General features: G+C 36.1%; 2 protein-coding genes across 2 annotated transcripts; both read right to left on the bottom strand.

Moving 5' to 3' along the window:
• LOC124533115 lies at window positions 1–1,684 on the bottom strand. Its single transcript, XM_047108279.1, has 3 exons — window positions 1,597–1,684; window positions 941–1,068; window positions 1–162 (listed from the first exon to the last, which is right to left on the bottom strand). The coding sequence occupies exons 1-3, from the start codon at window positions 1,682–1,684 to the stop codon at window positions 1–3; spliced, it is 378 nt and encodes a 125-aa protein (XP_046964235.1).
• Window positions 1,685–2,619: 935 nt separating this feature from the next.
• Window positions 2,620–3,953, bottom strand: LOC124533288. Its single transcript, XM_047108502.1, has 3 exons — window positions 3,724–3,953; window positions 3,118–3,289; window positions 2,620–2,885 (listed from the first exon to the last, which is right to left on the bottom strand). Exons 1-3 carry the CDS (start codon window positions 3,943–3,945, stop codon window positions 2,647–2,649), a joined length of 633 nt encoding a protein of 210 aa, XP_046964458.1. The 5' UTR covers window positions 3,946–3,953; the 3' UTR covers window positions 2,620–2,646.
• Window positions 3,954–25,602: the final 21,649 nt, after the last annotated feature.

The following is a 25,602-nucleotide window of genomic DNA, read 5'->3' as shown; positions in this document are numbered from 1 at the left end:
TTATATGTTCAATTCATATTCTTCATTTTCAATTTCCAACTGTTCATCTTCATCCTCGTCGTCTTCAGCGAATGGTGAGAGTACACGTGGAACAACTTCCTGGTTTAGGTACGACTGGTTCAAATCACCTCTGAATCCAATTGTCTCCGCTGCTGTTATTAACTGTAAATAAATATTTCAACCAATCAACCGATGATACTTTCGTATCATATATTTTAACGAACTTAATGGGCTGTGCCTGTGCTCCACACAATTGCCTAAAGATAAACAATAGGTTTTATTCTTATTTAATTTTTTTAGCTAGTCCTAAATCTAGTCCTAATTATTTGGCTAAATATACATTTTATTAAAATGAACAAAAAATAAAAGAAAAAGAAAAAATAATTTAATTTTTTTTTTGGCGGTAGGACTTCGTACAAGCCCACCTGGGTAGGTACCACCCACTTATCAGATATTCTACCGCTAAACAACAGTACGCAGTATTCCGGTTGTGTTCCGGTTTGAAGGGTGAGTGAGCCAGTGTAACTACAGGCACAAGGGACGTAGCATCTTAGTTCCTAACGTTGGTGGCGCATTGACGATGTAAGGAATAGTTAATATTTCTTACAGCATCATTGTCTATAGGTGATGGTGACCACTTATCATCAGGTGGCCCATATGCTTGTCCGCCAACCTATTCCATAAAAAAAGCCTATATATTTATTTTATCATATATTTTAAAGAGAAAGCGAACAAATAATTTAATCAACATGTAATTAAGTAGTTTTATAATTAAGAAAAGTACACTCAAATCGGATAAATATTTTTAAGAAACTTGTAAACAACTAGTCGAAAAGAGAAAGTCTTTTAATCGCTTAATTAAAAAAAAATACGTAAAGAATTCCAAAAATGAATTCCTGTAAGTAGATAATAATGCTGTATTAATTTTTAATATTCTTACATTACTTTCGTCCGGCAGTTTGTCCACTGGAGCCAACGCGTAGCACAGCTTATGTTGACAATTGATTATACCCAAGTAATGAGGTTTTACAATTTTCAAAGCAAATATCATTAAAGGTATTTTGTCCACTGAAAGATATGAACAGAAGATTTAATTTAATTCTTGTATTGTTTTGGACTATTTTGTAAATGCTACTGGTCGTGGGGTTATGGGTTAGTAACGGCAATAAAAGATGAGTATTTCTCGATAGTGGGGCTCTCGGTAAGGTAACCAATGCCTCGGACAGCACGTAATGTTAGTTCGACCATGACATGCTAACTCATCATTATAAATCAATTAACTAGACCATATAAAATATAACAAGTAATTATATATTAAACTAGCTATGCCCGCGACCTTGTACGCCTTTGAATATAACAAAAAAATTAATCATTGCAGCTCCCTATTATATCAGTTACCTGCCAGTGAAAGTCACGTCAAAATTGGTCCAGCCGCTCCAGAGATTAACCGAACAAACAGACAGATAGACCGACAAAAAATTGTAAACATGTTATTTTGGTATATCTATCGTACATATGAATTGAGTAAAAAAGGGGTATTTTAATATTACGAACAGATGCTCCAATTTAATTATATGTATAGATGATCTTACATACTTTGAAACGCAAATGATGGTATTAGTCTGAATTTTCCAGGTACATCAGTAGCTAGATAGAGAGCGCTGAAGTCTATCGACGTCTCCATAAAGAGAACCGCCCGGGACCAGTCCACTGATGAGTCCATATTTTTTAGTTCTGCTTTAAAACGATCCACTAACTGCAATTTTAATTATTTTACATTTAAATAATAGAAGATCTTTTGCCACTCTTATTGAATAAAACTGATGTAATTTAGAAAATTAATACTTGAAATTTCGAACGAAGTTTGTTTAAAGTTTCCACATATGGAAAGGAAGGGCCAAGTGTTGAGTACCCAAATCGTTTTCGAAAACATTTCGTACAAACAAACACACTATCACATTTAATATTTTAGATGGGATGTAAGAATTATGCTAAAAATGTTTTAGAAAGATTCAAGGTTTTAGACTTAATTTGATCGAAACTGTATTTGATTTCCATTGACATTGAATATTTCATGTTTATCATAATAAATTCGTTTTTACTTACAATAGGATTGGCTAAAGAAAATCTTATGTTATACGATTTGTCATTATCATAATTCCAGAAATAGAATATTTTCCAATCAATGCCGATTACACTTTCAACGTCGAACGTGGTATTAATGAGAAATTCCTCACAAGATGTCCAATTTTCTGTTCTCACATCTGCCATATTGTTATCAGCTTGTGATTGATGAAATATTAAATATACAAGATAAATCAGTATCATATTTATATAACGGAATTGTTAACAAGAAATTAACTATAGATTACTTCTGATCCCGAACACAAGATAATACTTAAACGACTATATTATTTGTGAAGCAAGAAAGTAAAGAAACATTATTTTAGTGATTCATTCCAAAATATTGATATTCTCATTGTTGTTTATTTCTTCAACAAAATGTTAAACAATCTGATAGTTTACATTGCAATAAATGAAATATGTGAACTGAATTACAGTTAATATATATTATCATGGGTTCAGAAAAACGACCAAATATTTCAACATTTATTTACTGTAAGAATTCGTGTCGATGTAAAATAATTATTTTACGAAAAACTGTTCCTCTTTATTCTTTTCCTTGGTACAAGCTGGATACCCATCTCCTATATTCAGCTTAGCGGCTTCAGCGGCGATCTCCGAGCGGTATGGTGGACGATCAGACCATGCTGCGAGGGACGCCCCACCAACATGACAGTCCATCAAGAGGAGGAACTTGCCTTCGCGGAGTAATTTCATTTGGAACTTAAGAAGTGGGACCGCTTTGCGTAATGGGTTGATATCTGGAATGTATTTGTAATGTGACCTTAAAATTATAAGTAAATGAGACGCTGATAAAAAATAGTCGTACGGTAAGAAAGAATTGATTAGTAACTTTTGGGATCAAGAATATACCAAAATAAGCATAGTTTTTGTAACGCTTTGATCTTTAATAAAAATAAAAAATCTAAATAAATTAAAACCACACTTCAAACTGCTAAAATAAGACTATTTTGTAGAATATAATATACAAACTGGCATCTCTGATAACGTTAGGAACGGCCAGGAATGCTCCAGCTGGTCCATTATCGGCGAAAAGTAGAACTTCGTGTTTCGCAGATCCCATTGTCATGTGAAGGGTCGCAGCTTCCCAGGTCGGCTGCGTTTCCAAGTACTCGTTCATGTCTGCCCAGATTCGTTTAATAGTCTACAAAAAAAATCACAGTATACAATTAGATATTGACGTTACCATAACCTATTATATTTATGTTTTAATTAAATTAAAAATATGTTTGAATAGCAATAATAACAAAGGAATACAACTGTTCTCCTGTCATATAAAGCACAAGACGGAACATCACGACAGCAAATTGCAACTAGCCAGCGCGTGGGAGATATTAATTGACCTAATCCAGAAGCTCTTCATACACTCACTGTCATTGTACATTAGGATGGCAATCTAACATGACAGGGCTTGATGATGATGATCTTTGGGTGTTGCCTGTTAGGTGACTCCAGACAGTCAGAGATTTTTGTAACAAATCACCGTACAAATTTTAGTAGCTTTGGAATCTTCAGTCCATAAAAGTGGACCAATAGACAAGATAGACAATATAAAGAAACGAAATTAAAGTAACTAACCGCTCGAGAAGCATTTTTGATAACCATGTCCAAGCACTTAGTGTCCAATTTTAAATTCCATGTGTAATAAATTCGCCACGGCTTACCGACCACCATGTCAATATCGAAATATGGGTCCTTTGCCATCTTCGCGCACGTTTGGCGATTCTTCTCGAAAAATTCAGGCTTCAAAATCTGCCCGGATATACTTATTATAAGACTCAGGAAAGCAAATAAATGCATTTTATCTGAAACCCCCATTTTGAATGGAAAATATCGGCAGTCAACGGATCATTATAAAGACCGGTACATGGGAAAGTTTACACTTTCATCATACATTATCATTGTCGCAGTGTTGTTTGGGATTTGAATCTGATTGTCTACTTTGATAACATTGTAAAAATAAAGTAAACTGTAGCCTCACACATATACTTAATATGCGTTTATTAAATATAGCTAACATTTGTATTCGCTGATAGTAGAGTGATAGGTAAGACCTAAATTGAGTTCCAAAGAGAGCTAAACTAACTCTCATAGTGCTAAACTCTTTAAGCATTTTTCTATCAACAACAGCTTGTAAATTTCCCACAGCTGGGCCTCCTCTCCCTTTTTTGAAGAGAAGGTTATATTAATTATTTATATATCTATCATACATTTTTGAAAAACGTAGTATTTATTTGGGGTCAGTGCAGCTGCTGAGGAAAGTCAAATGATTTTACAGTGGTTACCTTATACTATACCTTCGTACGTTTGATTTTGATGGTTATTTGACGACAACATATGGGCATACAAGCACTGACGAATTCTATTATTTTAGGCACCGTAAATAAATCTCTTATTCAACTTATAAGACATCCAAGAAACGTGATTCTATGTTCTACACTACAAGAATTACGAGATTCAAAAATACAATATGCTTAAATATGAAATAAAATATATTGATCGTACGAATTACGACCGTGGTAGAAGCGTGGGAAAAATGTACTGCCATTTCTTTGTTAGCTTTAGTTGTTAATTTGAAATATATTTTAAAGAAAAAAAAAAACATTCCTACTCATAGTTATACGCGACCATTTCCTCTTGGAATTCGAAATATGAATTCGTTTTTTTTTTATATATTTTTTTTCTAACTCAACTGCGTTCGCGTGATCAAAACACTGCACTCATTTGTTGTGTAGGCGTGTTCGGCCACCGATGCGTATCTCTAGAATAGGTGGAATTGGTGGGCGGAATAATATTACCAGTCGTTACACAGTGACAGCCAAGCTGAACTTAATGACCGCACCGCCCAGTTGAAATTAAAAAAATAAACAACGAATTACGAACGATCAGCGAAGTAAAAACTTTTTCGAAAAACCTCTTTGGATGACGGTTATGAGAACTTTGGAACCTTTGTCATATTTCCTAATACTTGTATTTTTAGTAGTTATTTCAACGTCATATACAATTTTTATACCTAAATAGTATTTGTGTGGATAGTATCCAGATTTCGATCAGACGAGCCGTAGTAGCCCAATGATTTGAAGAAGTTAATACTGGTTACCTAAAACGAAAAAAACTTGGAACTTTGGGCTTAAAGCCTAGCTTGTGCAGTTCAGCAGTTCTTGTGCAGCACTGGAATACCTCTGACTGATGATGAAATACATTGAGTGCCTGTTATTTTGTTTATGTAAATAATAGGAAAGTGAAGGCAGAAGTGAAGGCGAGTAGCGACTCGTTACAGCGAATACAGCGGTATTTATTTACTATATGTAGTATCTAGGATCCAGGACTGATTGATATCAAATTTGATTACAAACTCTATGGAGTTTGTTTAACGACAGCCCCCGTGCTCGAGTAGTGTGTCCACCAGTCTTCATGGGTACGCCACTCCGAGGTTCTGGGTTCCATTCCCAGCCGAGTCGATGTAGAAAAAATTCATTGGTTTTCTATGTTGTCTTGGGTCTGAGTGTTTGTGATACTGTAATCAATTCTAATTTTATATAACGCAAGTGCTTTAGCTACTTTCATAGGGATCAGAGCAATGTATGTGATTGTCCAATATTTATATTTATTTATATATCATATAGTTATGCTTACTATAAATTCTAGTATTCTGACAAAACAGAATATTAATGCACTTATTGTGTGAGGTGTCTGAGAGATCAGACACTTCGTTCAGGAATTACGCGGTCTCGAACAAACACACTACCGATTATATCATACACCTAGCTAACCTTTAGTTCGCTCAGATTATAATAAAGGCTTTATTTACACCGTCATGTTATTAATGACAAATAAATAAATATCTATGAAATAAATCCGGATGTTTAAATTTGCTTGATGAAGCGTCGCGGGTCTAGGTCGGCTGTGTCTCCGAGTACTCCTTCATGTCTGCCCAGATTCGTTTAATAGTCTACAAAAAATAACAACATTATACAGTCTACAATTGGAGATTGACATTACGCAATATAGTACTTTTATGTTTGAATTAAATTAAAGAAATATTTGAATACCAACAATAACAATGAAATAAAATGGTTCTCCTGACATATAGAGCGACGGAGCTGACGGAACATCACAACGGCAAATTGTAACTAGCTAACGCGTGGGAGATATTAGTTGGTCTAATCCAGGAGCACTCGTCATACACTCACTGTATCTATGATGTTTAAATTTGCTTGTTTCAGGTATTCATTGTGAAATAATATAGACTACGTACATATCATAACTTGTGTTATGGAAAATCAGAACCAGACCAATGGTTATAACGCGTGCATCTTAACCGATGATTGCGGGTTCAAACCCAGGCAAGCACCGCTGATTCATGTGCTTAATTTGTCTTTATAATTCATCTCGTATTCAGCGGTGAAGGAAAACATCGTGAGGAAACCTGCATGTGACAAATTTCAAAACAATTCTGCCACATGTGTATTCCACCAACCCGCATTGGAATAGCATGGTGGAATATATTCCAAACCTTCTCCTCAAAGGGAGAGGAGGCCTTTAGCCCAGCAGTGGGAATTTACAGGATGTTGTTGTTGTTGTTGTACATATCCTAACACCACGCTTGAACCGGAGCAATTAATTCAAATATCTTGTGATATCTGTTTTATTTTTAAGTTTGATTGCAATTGCGAATTGCAAAATGTAAACGCAATTTTACACACTATTTATTATACTATGTATATGCCATACAAAGTTTAATATTTATATGTATTAGATTTTTTTTATGATATAGTTGGCAAACGAGCAGGAGGCTCGCTTGATGGAAAGTGACTACCACCATGGACATCTGCAACACCAAGGCTTGCAAGTGCGTTGCCGGCCTTTAAGAAAGGAGTACGCTCTTTTCTTGAAGGTTCCCATGTCGTATCGGTTCGGAAATACCGATACGATCGAATACGATTGAATGCGACAAAATCGCGTATTGTTTCCCTTTTTAATAAATAGATTTGGTTACTGTAACTTACCTATGTGAGTCATTATATCGAAAACTTTTTTGTATGCGATTTAGAGTTATGTAAGTTTTTATACCAAGTGCCAAATCGTTTATAGAACTTCGTCTGTTGAAGAATGCACATATCGATAATATTCTTTTATTAAATTTATTCCGTTGATATACTTAGTATACTAAAATATATTCAACATTTAAACATGATCGTCTTGAAAAGTTATGAATTAAATATATTAAAGCTAGTTGTCGTCTGCGGTATCGTTCGTGTTTTATGGGGATGTGTCATGTGTTAGGGAAAAAACGTAAACTATGCCGTTCCTTGAAGTTCAAATTTGCTTCACACCAAATTTCATTGAATTCGATTCATTGGTTTGATCGTGAAAGAACGACAAACAGACAGACAGATAGAGTTACTTTCATATTCATAATATTAAATATAGATTTGCTATTTCTTTTTTATATTGCGTTAAAAAATTAACAAACCCAATATTAATATTATACAGAAATAATGTTACTTATACTTAATATTGAAAAAATGATTCCCTTTTAGAAAATTTAACTTCTTATTTTCTTTATATCTTTAAATCTTGGAAGTCGGAATATAATATTTATTAACGAATGCGAGGCGGAACTCACTGGCTGGGGGCGGTCGGTATTATTTATAGCAACCGCTCACCGCTACTAAACAACGCCTCTACTTTCTTTCCCATTAATATTTTCATGTTCACGTAAAAAAAAAACAGAATCCATGTTATATTACTCACAAGTATTTACAAAGCGTACAAATACTTCACTTGGAAATATAATACAATAAAACATTAATAGTACAGTATATACATAAAATAATTATGAACAAATCATGATTATTATTCAAGAATGCTAGCAGAATTTCCCCGTTGAATCTCAATTCGACCCCGAGGCAAAAAAATAACCAGCCCTCCTGTCACCATTGCTCATAACAATTTTATGTATTTACTATATTATATTGTTGGAGATTCCTTAAGTCAATAGTGGGATTACGGTGACGACTGTTATATAAGCGGCTGAATACCAACGTCTCCTGCTATTCGGTTTGCATCTGTCGGGCGATATAGACGTGTGTCGTAATTTACGTTTTGTTACATTGTTTTTCGATTGTTATTTCTCTTAATTTTTAAGGAATTTGTTTCATTTCTTTTCAAATAATTTAAATTCATGTTGTAATTGTAAATTTTATTTTTAGGTAATAAATTGTATTTTTTTTTTAAAAATTTAAACCGCTTCTGATTTCTAATATCAGAAGTGGGATAAATAATTCATTCCCACTAATATCCTGACGTGATTTTAGCAGTTCTATTTGAATCGCGAAGTAGTTTTTTTTATTTTGTTATCTTCATACCCTCTTTTTTTGTGTATATTTTCTTACATATTTTTTTATTTTTTTTATTTATAAATTGATAATGGATAAACGAGATCGTTCCCGTTCTCCTCAACGCCGTACGCGTGTATCTCGCAATAGATACTCGCGTACCCACCGTCGTGCACGGAATAGTCGTTCACGTAGTGGTTCGCGTATTCGGTCGCGGCACTCCTGTGATAGTTCACGCACACGCACCCCGCGTCTTCAACGTTCACGGGACCGGCACACGCGGCGATGTCACACTCGCAGCGATTCGCGCGGGCACTCGCCGCTCACAAAGCGCTCCAGTGGACGTGTCGGCGGGCACTCGCCGCACACAAGGCGCTCCAGTGGACGTGTCGGCGGGCACTCGCCGTACACAAGGCGCTCCAGTGGACGTGTCGGCGAGCACTCGCCGCACACAAGGCGCTCCAGTGGACGCGTCGGCGAGCACTCGCCGCACACAAGGCGCTCCAGTGGACGTGTCTGCGGGCACTCGCCGCACGCAGGTCGTTCCAGTGAACGTGTCTGCGGGCACGGCCCCGTACCGCATGATGAGCAGGCGTCGCGCGCTGTGCGCACGCCGTCGCTGTCACCTGCGGCTCTGCCATCGAGCAACTGTGGATCCTGGAACGCTGTACTGGCGCGATTGGAGGCGCTGGAACAAAGTTCTCGTGTGCCAGCTTCGGTTGGACTGACTTCAACTGCACAAGGTACAGAGCAAATCGTGGAGGCAATTCAATCGCTGAAATCCGTGAGTACCCACAGTTATTATGTCTCGAACTTCGATCCCAGTATTCATGACGTAGATTCTTGGTTCCAAGAGGTTGACAGGGCCAAGTTAGCTAACAAGTGGGATGACCGCGAATGCCTTTCTAAGATAGGTAATTGTCTGAAGGGAGACGCTAGGTCTTGGCTCAATGAATGGGTATGTAATGATCGCACATGGAGTAGCTTCAAATTAGATTTTAAACCTTTATGTGTAAAGAAAATCGATTCGGCAGGAATTTTATATGAAGTCATGTCTTCTAACTCTGATAATTATCAAACATACGCCGAGTATGCCCGTAAGTCCCTGCTAAAATTACGCATTGTTAAGGGCCTCAGTGACGATTTAATCACGGAAATTGTTTTGAGGGGTATTGTCGACCCGCACGTTAAGGCAACTGCGACCAATTCAAATTTGAAACCCTCGGATCTAGTTAATTACTTGTCCACTTTTGTAAAGCCACCAAAAATTTCAACCTCAACTTTTCGCTCAAATATCCAGTTTAATAATGGTCGTAACGGTAAACCACATGGTTTCAAGAAACGCCCCGTTGGTCCAGCCAAATGTTTTGGGTGTGGCGATACTAGTCATAAGCAGGCTACATGCCCCAAGCAGGCAAAGCCTACAATTTCCAAAGCTTCTAATTCAGAGCCAAAGCCAAGTGATAAACAATCTAATTCTTCACTCGTTTGCGCTTACTGCAAAAAGCCTGGTCATGACATTAAGTCGTGTTTTGCGAAGCAACGTGTTGATCAGCAGAGTTATAAAAGTAACGTAAATTTCTGTGCAGCAGGCACACAACGTAATGATATTGTCGTAGGAGTCATCCAGGGTATTCCGATTGACCTCCTAATTGATAGTGGCGCGATAGGTGTATCTTTAATATCCTCCTCGGTGGTTAAGTATTTTGTGTGTAATAGGAAACCCACGAATCGCGAAATTAAGGGTGTAGGTGGGTCAATTACCCACATAGATACGTATGTAACATTAATGATCGAGTTAGAGGGGATCTCATTGGAGGTAGACTTATTAATTGTACCGAGTGAGTGCATGAATGCACCCATCATAATAGGTACGGACGTGCTTAATAGGGACGGGGTTACTTACATTCGTACAAAAAACACGCAACGTATTGTTCGAAACTCTAATCTTGTACTAGTGTCTAATGTGGAGTCAAGCGCACAACCAATAATTAATACCCCGCTAACTGGAGATAATTTGACGAAATTAAAAAGTATTATAGAAAAATATTCAGAGCACATGATTTCGGGCACTGCAACATCCACTGTTACCACTGGGTGCATGCGCATTCAGCTCAACAGCAGTGTTCCAGTGAACTATCGACCTTACAAAATGTCGTACGATGAAAAATCGAAAGTCCGCGACATCATCCGTGACCTGATGTCCAAGGGTATTATTCGAGAGTCGGAGTCCCCCTATTCCAGTCCTATTTTGTTGGTCAAAAAGAAGGACGGCTCCGACCGCATGTGCGTGGATTTTCGAGCCCTCAATAAAATAACAGTCAAAGACCGTTACCCATTACCTCTAATCGATGACCACATCGATCGCTTGGGTAAGTGTCGTTATTTCACTGCGCTTGATATGGCAACAGGATTCCATCAAATCCGCCTTGATGATGAATCCGTCCCCTATACCGGTTTCGTGACGCCTGAGGGGCATTACGAATACTTAAAAATGCCCTACGGTCTCACCAACGCACCCATAGTGTACCAACGCATAATTGCTTCCACCTTGCGTAGTTTTATAGAATCCGGAAAGGTTTTGGTATACATAGATGACTGTCTAATCCTTTCAAACACTATTGATGATGGTCTTCAATCCTTGGAGGGAGTCCTAGCCACCTTGACCGCAGCTGGGTTCTCGATCAATCTTAAAAAGTGTTCATTTTTGTGTACCGAAATAGAGTATTTGGGGCGTGTTATATCTAACGGGGAAGTGCGACCCTCAACTAGTAAAGTCAAGGCCCTTGTGAACTCTGGCCCTCCACAAAGCGTAAAACAGGTCCGTCAATTTTTAGGATTGGCGGGCTACTTTCGCAAATATATCCCCAATTACTCAAATAGAATGGCTTGCATAACACGTTTGACTCGTAAGGATGTTTCGTTTTCCTGGGGATCAGAGCAAGAGCGAGTCAGACAAGAAATTATTGCTTGTTTGACCAGTGCACCCGTGTTAGCCATATTTGATCCGAGCTTGGCAACTGAAGTGCACACTGATGCCAGCAGCTTGGGCTATGGTGCCGTTCTGCTACAGGTGTGCAAGGATGGTACTAAACGCGTGGTCGCTTACTACAGCCAGGCTACCAAGGGTGCAGAGCCAAAGTACCATTCGTATGAGCTCGAGACCTTGGCTGTGGTAAAGGCTCTAAAACATTTTAGACATTATTTAATAGGATCTCATTTTACTGTAGTTACCGATTGTAATGCTTTAAAAGCAACTCAGAATAAAAAAGACCTAGTCCCGCGTGTGGCGAGATGGTGGATCTTTCTTCAGGATTTTAATTTTACGATTTCTTATAGAAAGGGCATCATGTTGCCACATGCTGATTATCTAAGCCGTAACCCCGTAAATAACATTGATAGACCACGTAACTGGGCTCAGATCGCTCAAGCCGGGGACGATGAAACACGTAACATGATTCAGGCGTTAGAACGAGGAGACTTAGACGTTTCCCGATATTTAGTACGAAATGAGGTGCTTTATTATCGGTACAGTCGGGTCGGAGAGGAGACTCGACTTCTCTGCTATATACCGAAGGGACAACGCCTGAGTCTCTTGCGTGTGTTCCATGATGAACATAGTCATATAGGTGTCGATAAAACTTTAGAATTAATATTGAGACATTTCTGGTTTCCCGGCCTTAGGGCATTCGTTAAGAAGTATATACGTCATTGTGTAACTTGCTTGGCGCATAAACGGGTCCCTCGTACGCCACTTCAACCTATTTCTTCTTGGCCTAAACCTAATATCCCATTCGACACCCTTCATATTGATGCACTAGGCCCTCTGCCTATATCTAAGGGTTTCAGACATGTGATGCTAGTAATTGATGCGTTCAGTAAATATTGCTTACTTACACCTATCCGCTCCCAAGACTTAGAGGCACTTAAACAAGTCTGTCAAAATGTTATTTCATTATTCGGTACCCCTCGTCTGATTATATCCGATAGAGGCCGAATGTTCGAATCCGCTAGCTTTAAGTCGTGGGCGCAATCTCTGGGCATTTCACTTCACCACATAACACCTGAGATGCACCGTTCCAATGGACAGGTGGAACGGTATGTTCGCACTGTCTTGAATATGTTGAGGATCGAAGTAGCTTACAAAAAAGCTGAATGGGCTGAGGAGCTGTGGCGTCTCCAGCTAATTCTTAATTTGACACAACAAAAGACCACACAAACTTCGGCTTTGAACCTCTTAGTTGGCCATGAGAATGCGACACCAGCAATTCGAGTCCTTGTGCGAGATGTCGCACTGGGCCCTTCCTCAGAAAATCGTGAATCGAGGAGGGAGCTCGTCAGACAAAGGACGGCCGAACGGCTAGACAGAAACCAAGCGGCAATGGACGCTCAAGTTAACCGGGACAGGTGTCCCCCTCGTGTGTTTCAGGAAGGCGATCTGGTCTTTGTAATCAAGTATACCCAGTCTACGGGGAAGCTTGATCATGGCATGCGCGGGCCCTATCGAGTAGTTCGTGTTTTGCCTCATGGACGCTACGAGTTACGACTAGTGGCCGGTTCCTATGGCAAAACAACCTTTGCTGCTGCACAGTATATGGTGCCTTGGGGTGGCGAGTGGACACCCGAGTCGTGTGCTGGTTTCTTCGAGGGTAAGTGTGCTGGTGCCGTTGACCAACTTTTGTAATACCCTCGAAGAGATATTCTTCTGGGGCAATGTGGCCTTTCAGACTCAGTGGTTATGTTTACTATTCGTGGGAATAGTAATACTGTTTGGCCTTCTGTCAGTGTGGTGCACCCATTGGGTGTACCCATGACCTCTGGAAGCTGGTCGGCTTTGCAAACCGATCAGTCGCTGTGAGGAGTGTGCTCACAGTGTTCTTTATTAAGCATGCTAGTTATAGTTATTTTTAATCACTTTAGTACCTAAGTTGTCTGAACGTTAGTGTTTACGAGAGCTGGAGTTGTTTCTAAATTACAAGTAAAGAAAACTAGCTAAGCTACTAAGCACCGACGTTCAAACTCTATAACTAATTGTTTATTCTAACACTAATACAAATTAACCGCCATATGGATATCATGGGCTAGTGCCCTTGCTGTTTAATAATGGTTTAAATTTGACTACAGACAATGACGATGATGACGGTGATAATTTGGTTGAAAACCAACAATCTCAGCCAGAGTCATCTGCACTGGAACCAGTACAAGGGCCCTCATCAAGACCAGATCACCTGGAACCAGAATCTTCCCGAGGACTTGACATGCCTAACTTGAATTGAAGCCTGGCGATCGGTTTAGACTATCTGACGAGGACGTCAGAATGTCAGGAAAGGCCGTGTTGGAGATTCCTTAAGTCAATAGTGGGATTACGGTGACGACTGTTATATAAGCGGCTGAATACCAACGTCTCCTGCTATTCGGTTTGCATCTGTCGGGCGATATAGACGTGTGTCGTAATTTACGTTTTGTTACATTGTTTTTCGATTGTTATTTCTCTTAATTTTTAAGGAATTTGTTTCATTTCTTTTCAAATAATTTAAATTCATGTTGTAATTGTAAATTTTATTTTTAGGTAATAAATTGTATTTTTTTTTTAAAAATTTAAACCGCTTCTGATTTCTAATAATATTTATTTATTTATATTATATTATATATAAACTTGTGGAATTCAAAATTATTTCTTTAATTATTTAATGTCTTTGCTATTAAATTTTGAAGTTTGCTGGCAGAGAATGCAGTGCCGTGTATGTATGTTTTGTACATTGAGAATAATGTTAAGTCAGTAATGGTTCGATTTCTAATCATAAATCTACTATTAAATAGTAGTTTTACCCTAATACCTAGTTCATCGTATTGTCATACAAAAGATAGATTTCTCAGAATTTAGTAGACTCAGATTTGACTGAATATACTATATAAGAACTTATTATGTGGGATACAAAAAGTAAAATTAATAACAGTAAGTATAATAAATTGCTGTTGATAAAATATTGGACAGATTTTTTTTTATATTGGGGTATGTTTTTCGAATACTCCAATCTTAAAAATGAATTTGTTTACCAATATTAACATATACATATATACTTTTTATATGAATTCATAGTTCCTCAGAGTAACTCCGAACATGTACAAACTCTCCATCTTTATTATATTAGCTCAGATAGTATCTAACTGTAGTAGATTTACGTATATCATTTCTACCTGAGGCGTAGTTCACGTGTCGGCTATTGTAATGAGGCGCGTCAGACTGTATGCTATAAGGAAACAATTTATTATATAATATTATGCTATTATGAATAAATGGAAAACATACATAAGAGCCATATCGGCCTAGTGGTTACAAGACGTGACTGATGATGCTGAGTTCAAACCTGGGGAAAACTTCACAGATTTCATTTGACCAATTTGTGTTTATAAATCAGGTCGGGTTGCAAATGGCGGATGAGAATCTGCCACTTACATCTATCATGGGTAGGTGATTATCGAAAATTTATATCATTACAATATTCTTTCACTTGACTGTAACTTGCGTCAAACTTCCGATAGCTACTGCGCTGGCATTCAAAACGTCATAAATACCGTTTATTTATTTTGCCTTAAGGATCTTATAATTACTCTTGACTTCAGTCCTATCAGACCATGAGAATGAGGGTACAGCTTACTTGAGCACTATCATATCTTGGTTGGCTTGAGCGAATGGATTCATGCCTGTTTTATAAGGGTTTTTATTACTTTCCGCGAAAATCCTGAAATGTTAAACAGATTTTTGCTTGAATTATTTCCTGGAAATACTTACAAAAATCTCCTGAAAATAACTTTGCTTAAATAATAAATCATAATTCATACTACGATAGAACAGACATAGACTTCGAAATAATTATCTATGTGTATGGGTATATATTTGGGTATAAGTAATAATCATGGGTAAAGCGGTCGCTTCAAAAAATTCGATTTATTTAAAAAATAGTCTCTCTCAAATTAATCTACATATATTTAATAGCAGTTACGTTTTTAAGAGAACATTTCGCTAGAACTCTTGAATGGCGAATTCGATTAATCGTTCAGAAACAGAGCTCCGTGGTTGCCCCTCGATCAGGTGAAATGTGACCTGTCAGACACAACAGCCACCGCAGCTCTGAGGGCTGAGAGACTTGATATATCGAATACTTTCGTAATATTCCCCTGGATATATTTTTTAATTTCAATTATGGAATAAATTGATATTTTTAAACCGTAAAAGATAATTTGTGGCAAGTTTTACTAGAAATAAAATAATATTTAGAGGGACTTAATAAACTATAAATAAAGTTTTGAAATCCAAAGATTTTTTGGTACCGTTCTAAAATTCCTAAGAAAATCTGCACTATGAACTTAATCACTCTATTAACGGAAAAAGTGTATCACAGAGTCAAATATTACTTCATTGGAGGACTTATCTTTTCCATTTATATAAAAAAGTATTTCCCTCATTTTGTAAAAATTACAATCACTACATAGTATAAAACAAAGTCGCTTTCTCTGTCCCTATGTCCCTTTGTCTACTTAAATCTTTAAAACTACGCAACAGATTTTGATGCGGCTTTTATTAATAGATAGTGATAATATGAGAGAAAGGTTTTTGTACATTATACATGGATAGTAAAGAAACGCTGATAATTTTAGAACTTTGTAACGTGGTGTCGTAAATAAATAAATTCTGTAGTATATTTAGTATCGGTATTGCACCCGTGCGAAGCCGAGAGGGGTCGCTAGTATATGTAGGCTTTCAGGGAAGCACCAGTATTTTCATATCCTATCCGTAGGTATCATATGCGTTTCTCTTTTACTCGGCGACGAATATTAAGGGAAAAATCTGAATGAATAAATAGAAAATCTGCGTCATTTGTATCCGGCAATCCACATTGGAGTTGCATGGTGGAATGAACTTCAAAACTTCCTAAACGAGAAAGTCAGCCGTGATATATTTACAAGCTATTACGTTATATATATATATATATATAAGAATACCCAATTGATTACTTACACTAAATATTTGCTAATACTCAATTACTTGTGGTGTGTATGTCAACCCTGTGCAAAGGAGCTTTGTTCAATGGGATGATATCGATCAAAAGCCCTCACGGACACGAACATCTACCCCTTTTGTATTCCATACCTTCATAGCTGACTGCTTAGCTATAACATGCATCTTGGTATAATATGCTATTATACTCATACGAAGACGCAGGAAAAAAGCAAAATAAATAACATTTGACGCGATATTATTGGCCGAAAGCTTGTGTAATCCTTGATATTCACTAAGGATTTGCGAAACCCGGCGTTTTTAACGTCGATGACACTTTTATTGTAATTTTGAAATTAAAATTAAAGTGGAAATAATTAGTTAAGTGTATTAGTGTTGTATTACAAATATAGATACATAATCATAAATTCTTAGTAGTATTCTATATAGCTGAGTTATTAGCAAATCGCATGAAATATGTTTAATGTAATTTGTTTAACTTTTTTCACATCTCAATTAGAAATAGGCTATACGTTACCTCATAGGGGCTCATTATTAAATATAACCTAGTATGTACTTTATCTCTTTCTAATTCTAAGATTACACCACTCACACACACTAACGTATCTGGCAAGCATGAGCACCACACGTGCCAATGCCGTAAGATATTTTTAGATAAAAAAATTATATTTAATAGTAATGTAATTTATTCTAAAGAATATAAAAATCAATTAAAGGTCAATATTTATGTCTAAATTAGATCATAGAAACGAAAAGTTTATAAACAAAATAAAATTGGGGCCGAAAACAAAATGTAATAAATGTTCATACTCATACATATATACAGGACGTTTCATAATTGACCTGACTCGCAAAAAATTATCTAATATGTCTGTCTGTTATAAAAACCTCCTTATTAAGTTCATTTGGGTACCTGGAAGTTACCAAATCATTATATATTGTCTGTTTGTCTGTCTGTCGTTTATGGTTTTCCGCGATAATCTTCATAACGAGTTAAAATTTTAAAAGATCTTCTAAAAGTGGTAATAAAGTAAAGTAACTAAGTCACATTTATAAAAAGCGTTGTTTAGATAATACAATACTATAAAGGTCAACCTTATCGTCTAAATTTAAAACGATTGAAACAGAAAAACGCAACTACTCCCACAAATAGTATAACATACTAAAATCTTCTCCGAATCACGCTGTGTCATCTCCTATAAGATTTATGTACTATTATGTATGTGTTAAAAAAAACCCCAGCTCATTTATGTAAGATACAAATTGAAACAGTAAAACCATCGGCCGCAGCTAGTAAGACTTAATTGAGAAAGATCGCGATGAAAAGATGCAAACTTGGAATGTGGACGGAATTGATACCACTTTCTCCACTTTTCCTTTCACTGTCCGAATAAGTTAGGAAAACATTTTCGCCTACGTTGCTGTACCCTCGTATAATCCTCTACCTGCAGAGAGATATACCATGCTTACCCCGAGCAGCCACTATCATCCATACCTACTTCGCATTTGCCAGTACAAAACCATAATAAGATATAATATGAAAAAATGAAAATAAACCCTAGCGACAATGTAATAGGGTGTAAATTTCATTGTAATGAACTATCGGTTATGATCTTCTATCTCACAAAGTCATCCCCCCTCCAAGCGGCTCTCGCGCCCTGCCTCATGCATTTAAATTGCTTCATTACAGAACTAGACGCCGGAGTTTAGGGTTGTCTACAGGGAAAAATGGGGCTTACGCGTACTTTTAGGAAAAAATATTTTCGAGAAAAATGTTTTGCTTTTCTGATTTTTTTTTTTATAATAATTTAAAGGCTTTTATTTGAACTACGCATTAATCATTAAATAAAACATACAACTGCATAATAAAAATGTCATGTAATCATATAACATTTATAAATAACGATACTGTTTGGTGTTTCATAACAACAACAAAAAAAACAATTAAACTAAATAAATAAATCTTTTAAAACAGCTCATATCGAAGAAGGTTTTAGTACATAATATATGCTCACTATCAGTGGCTTTGCTGTCATATTTGAAACAATATGATGAAGATGTCCTTCTGATATAATTCGGCTACAACAGCTATATCAATTGAGTATATTACACAACTGTGTTAACATAGTACACCATCTTTTTCTTCACTCCTATAATCCGGATTACATACTTTAACAGACACATAACAGAAACACACTACTTCTGAGAATTTCTCGATATAATAATACTTACATTAACTTTTACAATAGCCCGAAACGCCTTAACTCGGGACCTCGACGTCATCGAATCAACGAAGTCAATTTATTTATACAACCATTGTAACGCTCGGACATAATTATGAAAGTAACGAATAATTTACATCGTCACCCCTAGTGGGATGAGGGCGGCCGCTATCTGCGATCATTAGTCCCCGAGTGGCCGAGTGGCAGACAAAATTTTGCATGCTACCGATTGTCCCGCTAAGTAACTCGACTAATGACTTCGCTAACTCGACGAATTCGAAATTATCTTGAAATTGCCGAAAATATGACCGCAGCTTTATGTTGACAGAGAAATTTTATTGCGTTTTCGTTTTCGCCTTATATGACGTACGAGAGTCTTGCTGTTTCTTCTCGCTAGAGGCTGATTTCCGAAACGGTGGTAGTATTTAATTATTTACAATTCAAAAACGCTTAATTTAGAAGTGTACTTGAAAAAATTATATGATTTGACATATTTGAACTATTTACTTGTTACCTTTTAGCATAATATAATACTTCCATTGCATTATCGAATATAACCTATTATTTAATCTTCCTCTCTCTTAATTCTTAGATTAGTCATCTCACACACACTAACATATGTAGCAAGCATGATCACACACACCAATGCAGTAAGATTCTTTTACATAAAAAATGTCTAACTACCGAAAATATAACATATTCTAAAGAATATTTAATGTAATATCAAATCTAGGTCAAGATTGATTGCTAAAATAGATCATTCAAACTGAATTGTTTATATATAAAACTAGTAGTCACTTACGGCTCCGCTCGCTTTTCAGGGTGTTGGTTGTCATGTGTCATACAAAAGCCTCCTTTCTTGGAGTTAAAGTTTTTTTCGTACTAAATTTCATAAAAATCGGATCAGCGTGATCGTGGGAGAGTGACACACAGAGAGATAGTATAGTAGACATACATTACTTTCACGTTTATAATATTAATATAGAAAATACAGTTGAACTTTTGTACTATTTACTTGTTCATAACATAATATATTTGATTACTTAATCCATATATCTGATTACCCCATGACTCTACAACAAACAGACTAAAATTTGATTGAACAGATGTACTTAGACAGTACAGAGTAGGTACTCCATTAAGTTAACTCGCAGATAAAATATTCGATTAAAAATTAAATTAAGAAATCGACAATGGGTATTGAATCTTAAAATAAGTATTTATTATAAATTGCAAAAGTAAAGTAAAGTCGTAAAGTAACCGCCTGTAAATTTCCCACATCTGGAATAAGGCCTCCTCTTCCATTAAGGAGAGGGCTTATAACATCCACCACGCTGTTCCAAGGCGGGTTGGTGGAATGCACATGTGGCAGAATTTCGATGAAATTAGACACATGCAGGTTTCCTCACGATGTTTTCCTTCACCGCCGAGCACGAATTATAAACACAAATTAAGCACATATATAGTGGTGCTTGCCTGGGTTTGAACCCGCAATCATCAGTTAAGATGCACGCGTTCTAACCACTGGGCCATCTCAGCTCGAAATAAATTTCTAATAAATTTATTTTGCAACGATAAAAAAAATCAGTAAAGCATATTTTGTTGCAAGTTTAACACATTTTATATTGATAGCGTCTTTGACTATAAATCGCTACCGGTTTTTTTAATGGAGTTATAGACTATAAAAGCAATCTATAAATCCAAATGAATATGTGAAAACTATCGATAATTCTGTTAAACATTTTATCTGACTACTTCAAGCATTAATCAAGAAAAAGAATCTTTCAATTTAATAATGTATATTGTTCTACTAACTGTACGTAATATTAAAAAAAAACTCACACACATCTATAATAGGATATACCTTGAATGTACATATCCTATTCATCGGAACATCCGATTCCGAACAAACCTCATTTTTTACAAAATCCAATCAAATTATACAATAACATGACCATTTGAAAACGCAGATGTGGCTATTTAATACCTCGAAATGTCAACAATTTGCCTATTTGCCGCCAATCCGAACGTAGTATTGCCACAATGAAAAATTCACGTATCAATGACGAACTTATGATACATCCAATCAGCAAAGGTGTCACATTACGGACCTCCTTTGTGATATCCATAGATATGTTTACAAACAAAATAGGGGCTTGTCATAATCTGTTTTGGATGCGTCTTTTCTACTTTTCGGTCTGGCAACTTTAGCCTGGTATATTTTTTTAGCGGCTTAGTAAAGGTATAGGTTTCGACGCCTCTTTGTTGGTTTATCCATGTATACAATGAAAGGTGTTTCACGGGAAGGTAAAGTAAATCCGAAGTGCGAATAATTCGCTAGTTTGTGTGGTCTTTTCAAAATTGACAGTGACATTTCGGTAAGAACATCAAAGAACTTCTAGAAACATTTACTTTCAACGGCGGATTTCTTCGGAGTAATTGTATATAAAAGCATTCTCTTTTATTTTCCTGGTTCTCAGAAACCGCAAATGTTTAAGAAAGTGAATTTAATATTGTGGTTAGTTTTACGATCACTTGCACACAAAATTCTCGACGTCTCAATAGCTCTGAATATCTATAATATTGTTATTTGGAAATTCATCGCGTTGGTCGTTTAGTCAAATTATTTCATGGAAGATATCTTTGACCTTGTATGTATATATGCTATAGGCAGAATGCTTAAACGGATTTTACGAACTTATATTTCTTTTTTTTTAATATCAATTTAATGTCACTTTTTTGTCCTCTAAAACATCCACATGTCAACTTCAGTTATTTTACGAGTAAAAAAAAAATGCTTCAAACTTTTTACACCTACGAAACAGATACCATACAAAACACAAACCTTTATCCAACAATTACATTATAACGCGAAACCTCAAGCGTCAAATGCCGAACCTTTTTTTGCAATTTTTTTAAATTCGTAACGTATAACGATGTAGTTCCTTATTGTTATGGTAATAGCATTCACATTCGTATGACATTCAGTTTCGCAAATAAATTGTATCGTCGGTTGCTTGTGTACGCGGCGAAGCATGAACGCTTGCGCGGGACACGAGGGGTCCGTCGGTGTATTTTTTCGTTAATCCAACCCAGGATTAGGTTAAAGCCCTTTTGAGTGGCAGCCGCCGTCAGAGCCACGTCTGGCGAGATTTTGGAGGTGCAGTGTGCATGCCCCGAGGCTGGCAATTTTTTATATTTATCCTTGAATTATATTACAATATTTAGACAATGATTATTTTAAAAGAACCACATAAACACATATGACGAATTTAAATGCATGAAAACAGTGACCCGACTTTCAAATATGTATTTGTATACACCGAAATATTTGGCACAATATGACGATTTCTAACTCCATTTATGTTGTGTACGCATCCTACAGGAAATCAAATGACTTATTTCCTTTTTTGTCGTATATTCATACTCAATTTATATTATAAATATTTATATTTACAAAAGTATTTACATAAATATATTTCACGGAAATATACTCTCACTTACTCTTTTCTATCCATCTTCTTTTATCGCCTAGCGATAGTGATAGCACTATATTTTTGGAAAAACCACAATAGAGATACACACAGTCTTATTTATAAAAATATTTGGTGTTTTGGTATAGCATTGTGGTGTCATAGAAGGATGCCCAAGATATCATCTCGTTTTCACAGACATTTCTACGAGGGCATTCAACGCTTTATAGCGCACTAAAAGAATATTATGTAAAACATAAAAAATGTTTTGACTTAGTTGATACTATTATTTCTACACATTAAAGTCCTGTATTAATCAATAAAGAATCGATTGTCAGTTTGTAAATAATATAGTGGATCTATGAAAATGGTCTAAGTTAATTTAATTACAATATTAAATGAACGCTGACCTTGGTGAGGTGTGGAGGGCATTCGTCACGGGCGCTATACGTTCTCACGCGCTACCCGTGTTGCTTTATGCTGACGAGGATTAAATGTGACAGGACCTGAGGGTTGCCACATCGTTACACGAATAAACACATACTAAATTTCTATTTATTTTTTTATAAAACCTCCTTTTTCGCAATTAATTATTTCGCGTACAATTATTTAAAGATAATTATAATTTAATTTAATTATTCTGTTATTGCATGTTTTCTGATTTCTTTATAAATACACAGAATGATTTTATATGTCTATTTAATTTGATTATATTTATAAAAATAAATAAACTATACATGATAGTTTATCGAGGCATTATGTAATTAAGCTAAAAATTTCAATTATACCACTCATTAGTTAAATCCGAAAAATTATTTTGCAAAAGCATATACTTTTATACTGGCACTGGCCGTTCTGAAAGATGACCAGTTTGAAAAATATAGACGAGTGCTTACTTGCATATGTTTATTAAATTTAAAAATATTTTAATGCATCAGCAAAATTAATGGAATATGAATTTAAACTTAACTCTTTAATAAAAGATTCATCTCATTTATGCATATATGATATATTGAGTGATGTATACAGTCTTATTCGCTTTATATCGCTGTTTTTTTCAGTAGTGCTATTAGCCATGTGTTATTTAGTGAAGTCACATGACTTCTTTGAGTTCTTGTGGTATTTATTTTATTTTATACATGTAGGCAAGTTGGCAAATAAATTCGCACTATTTATACTAATATCACAAAGCTGAATATTATGTTTGGTTAAACGAAATCATATCAGAAACTACTAGACCGATTAGAATAATTATTGCAATATTAGATAGCCCGTGTATCGAGGTAGGCTATCTAAATAGCTTTCATTACATGACGGACGAGCAAAGTCATGTACGACAGAATCTTCAATATATCCGAGGGATGTCATGTCAGTCACCCTACCTACCTCGTAAAAGCTACCAATACTTAATATCTTTAATATATAATAATCTTGAGCTGAGATGGCCCAGTGGTTAGAACTCGTGCATCTTAACCGATGATTACGGGCTCAAACCCAGACAAGCACCACTATACATATATATGCTTAATTTGTGTTTATAATTCATATCGTGCTCGGCGGTGAAGGAAAAAATCGTGAGGTAGAGGAGGCCTTATCCCAGCAGTGGGAAATTTACAGGCTGTTACTTTACTACTTAATCTCTAATATGTCTTAGAAAATTCTCAAGTTATGTATCAAGTATAAGTGGCAAGAATGCTAGCAGCATTTCCCCGTTGAATCGCAATTCCGATCCTCTGGGCAAAAAACGAACCAGCCCTCCTGTCACCAGTGGAGGCAATGAGGCGAGGTGTTATACTTTTGATGAAGCTTTTTGCACCACTACTCCAAGGGCCAAGCGTTTCGATAGCAAATGGAACAAAAAAGTAATTAGACATAATACACGAATATTTAGTTATTTTTTTGGCTTCAGCTTTTTCCGCAGCAGCACCGGCTCTTAACATTGTTTCTCGGATATGAGATGGGGCCAACGTGTCAACACATGAAGCGTCCCACACAAGGGCCCGACCTCGTTCCCAGGGAACCAATGTTAATCCATCAGGTCTCTTACCATCATCACGACTAATTCCACAAGGCTCAGTAAGAGCAGGAACGTCGATGGTGGCAAGAGCCCTTTTTATTATGTCATTAAGAGAACCGTGGCGGAAAAGCCTACCTGAACTCCTTGGGCAAGAGAGACCATGTAAACCGAAAGAGTCTACCTCCTTTCCACACGGGCATCTGTGTTCAGAACACAGAGGTGTTCCCAGTCGGAGACCAATCGATATGCGAAAACATTAATTATCTAAAAGTGTCCCAAGATTTTTAGAGGGTAATGAATTCAACCAGTGACTAGACTCTTTAGATGATAACGCTAGAAGCCTGGCACGGTCTTGAGCACTTGTTAAATTTTGTGTCAAACTGTGTAGTGTAGCGTGAACCAATGAAGAATCCCAAAGTTTTTGTTTTGTAACTTCCTTAGGGATATCATCATTAGGGCACTTTACCTTCCTTTAATTTGCTAGCATTCTTGCCACCATTCCACGCGGTCAAGATTTATACAGTAACTAGTTTTAGTTCATATTTGTATATATATATTTAAGCATTTAATGTTGTTAATTCTTATGTTAATAAAGAAACAAAAAAAAACTCTTTACATAAAAAAGTATAAGTTATATATAAGTTTATAGATATTTTTTATTACAATATACCTTGATAGCCCTAAACGAGCTGTCACTTCGGGAAGACATTGACAATTCATTCAGACTACCTGCGCGCGCGCCTTAATCCGAATGACACACGAGTTGATTCATAGACTGAATAGATGTAGAGCATTTCGAATACTTATTATCGGTAAAAGTTCATAAAAATAGAAATAGTGATTACTGTACAATTGTTATTGTTTCGAGATATATACTATATTATAAACATAGTTAAGGATACATATACACTAGTAATACTATAGATAATTTATTTGTATTTTATTTATTTTTATATAGATAACTTTTGTTGTATGAAATAGATAAATATTGTTTGTACTTTATGTATACGTTATATGTTCTACGATTTTGCTTGTGATATATTATTTCTACCGAACATCCATTACGGTGAAATATTCATTTATAACAATTATATACAACTTTTAGTTAATGTAATCGAAGCCTTATTGATACAACGTCCTGGCCACAAATTTAAGTAAGAAAAACTGATTTAATAAATGTAATAATTATAATAAAAAAAAACAAATAATATGTAATTAAACCTTCAGTAACAAAATCTCAATTCAATTGAAGTGGCGCTTCTAGAAGAGTTAATCTATGACATAAGTCAAAATGCTCGCGCCGACGATTAAAAACATTTATTGGTATGTATTGATCTTTTAGTGGATTTATTTAAATACCCCAGCCTTAAATACGCCTCGTGTA

The sequence above is a fragment of the Vanessa cardui genome, chromosome 10 (assembly GCF_905220365.1).
Source record: "Vanessa cardui chromosome 10, ilVanCard2.1, whole genome shotgun sequence".
Classification (NCBI taxonomy): domain Eukaryota; kingdom Metazoa; phylum Arthropoda; class Insecta; order Lepidoptera; family Nymphalidae; genus Vanessa; species Vanessa cardui.
This window is presented reverse-complemented; position numbering and strand designations above follow the sequence as displayed.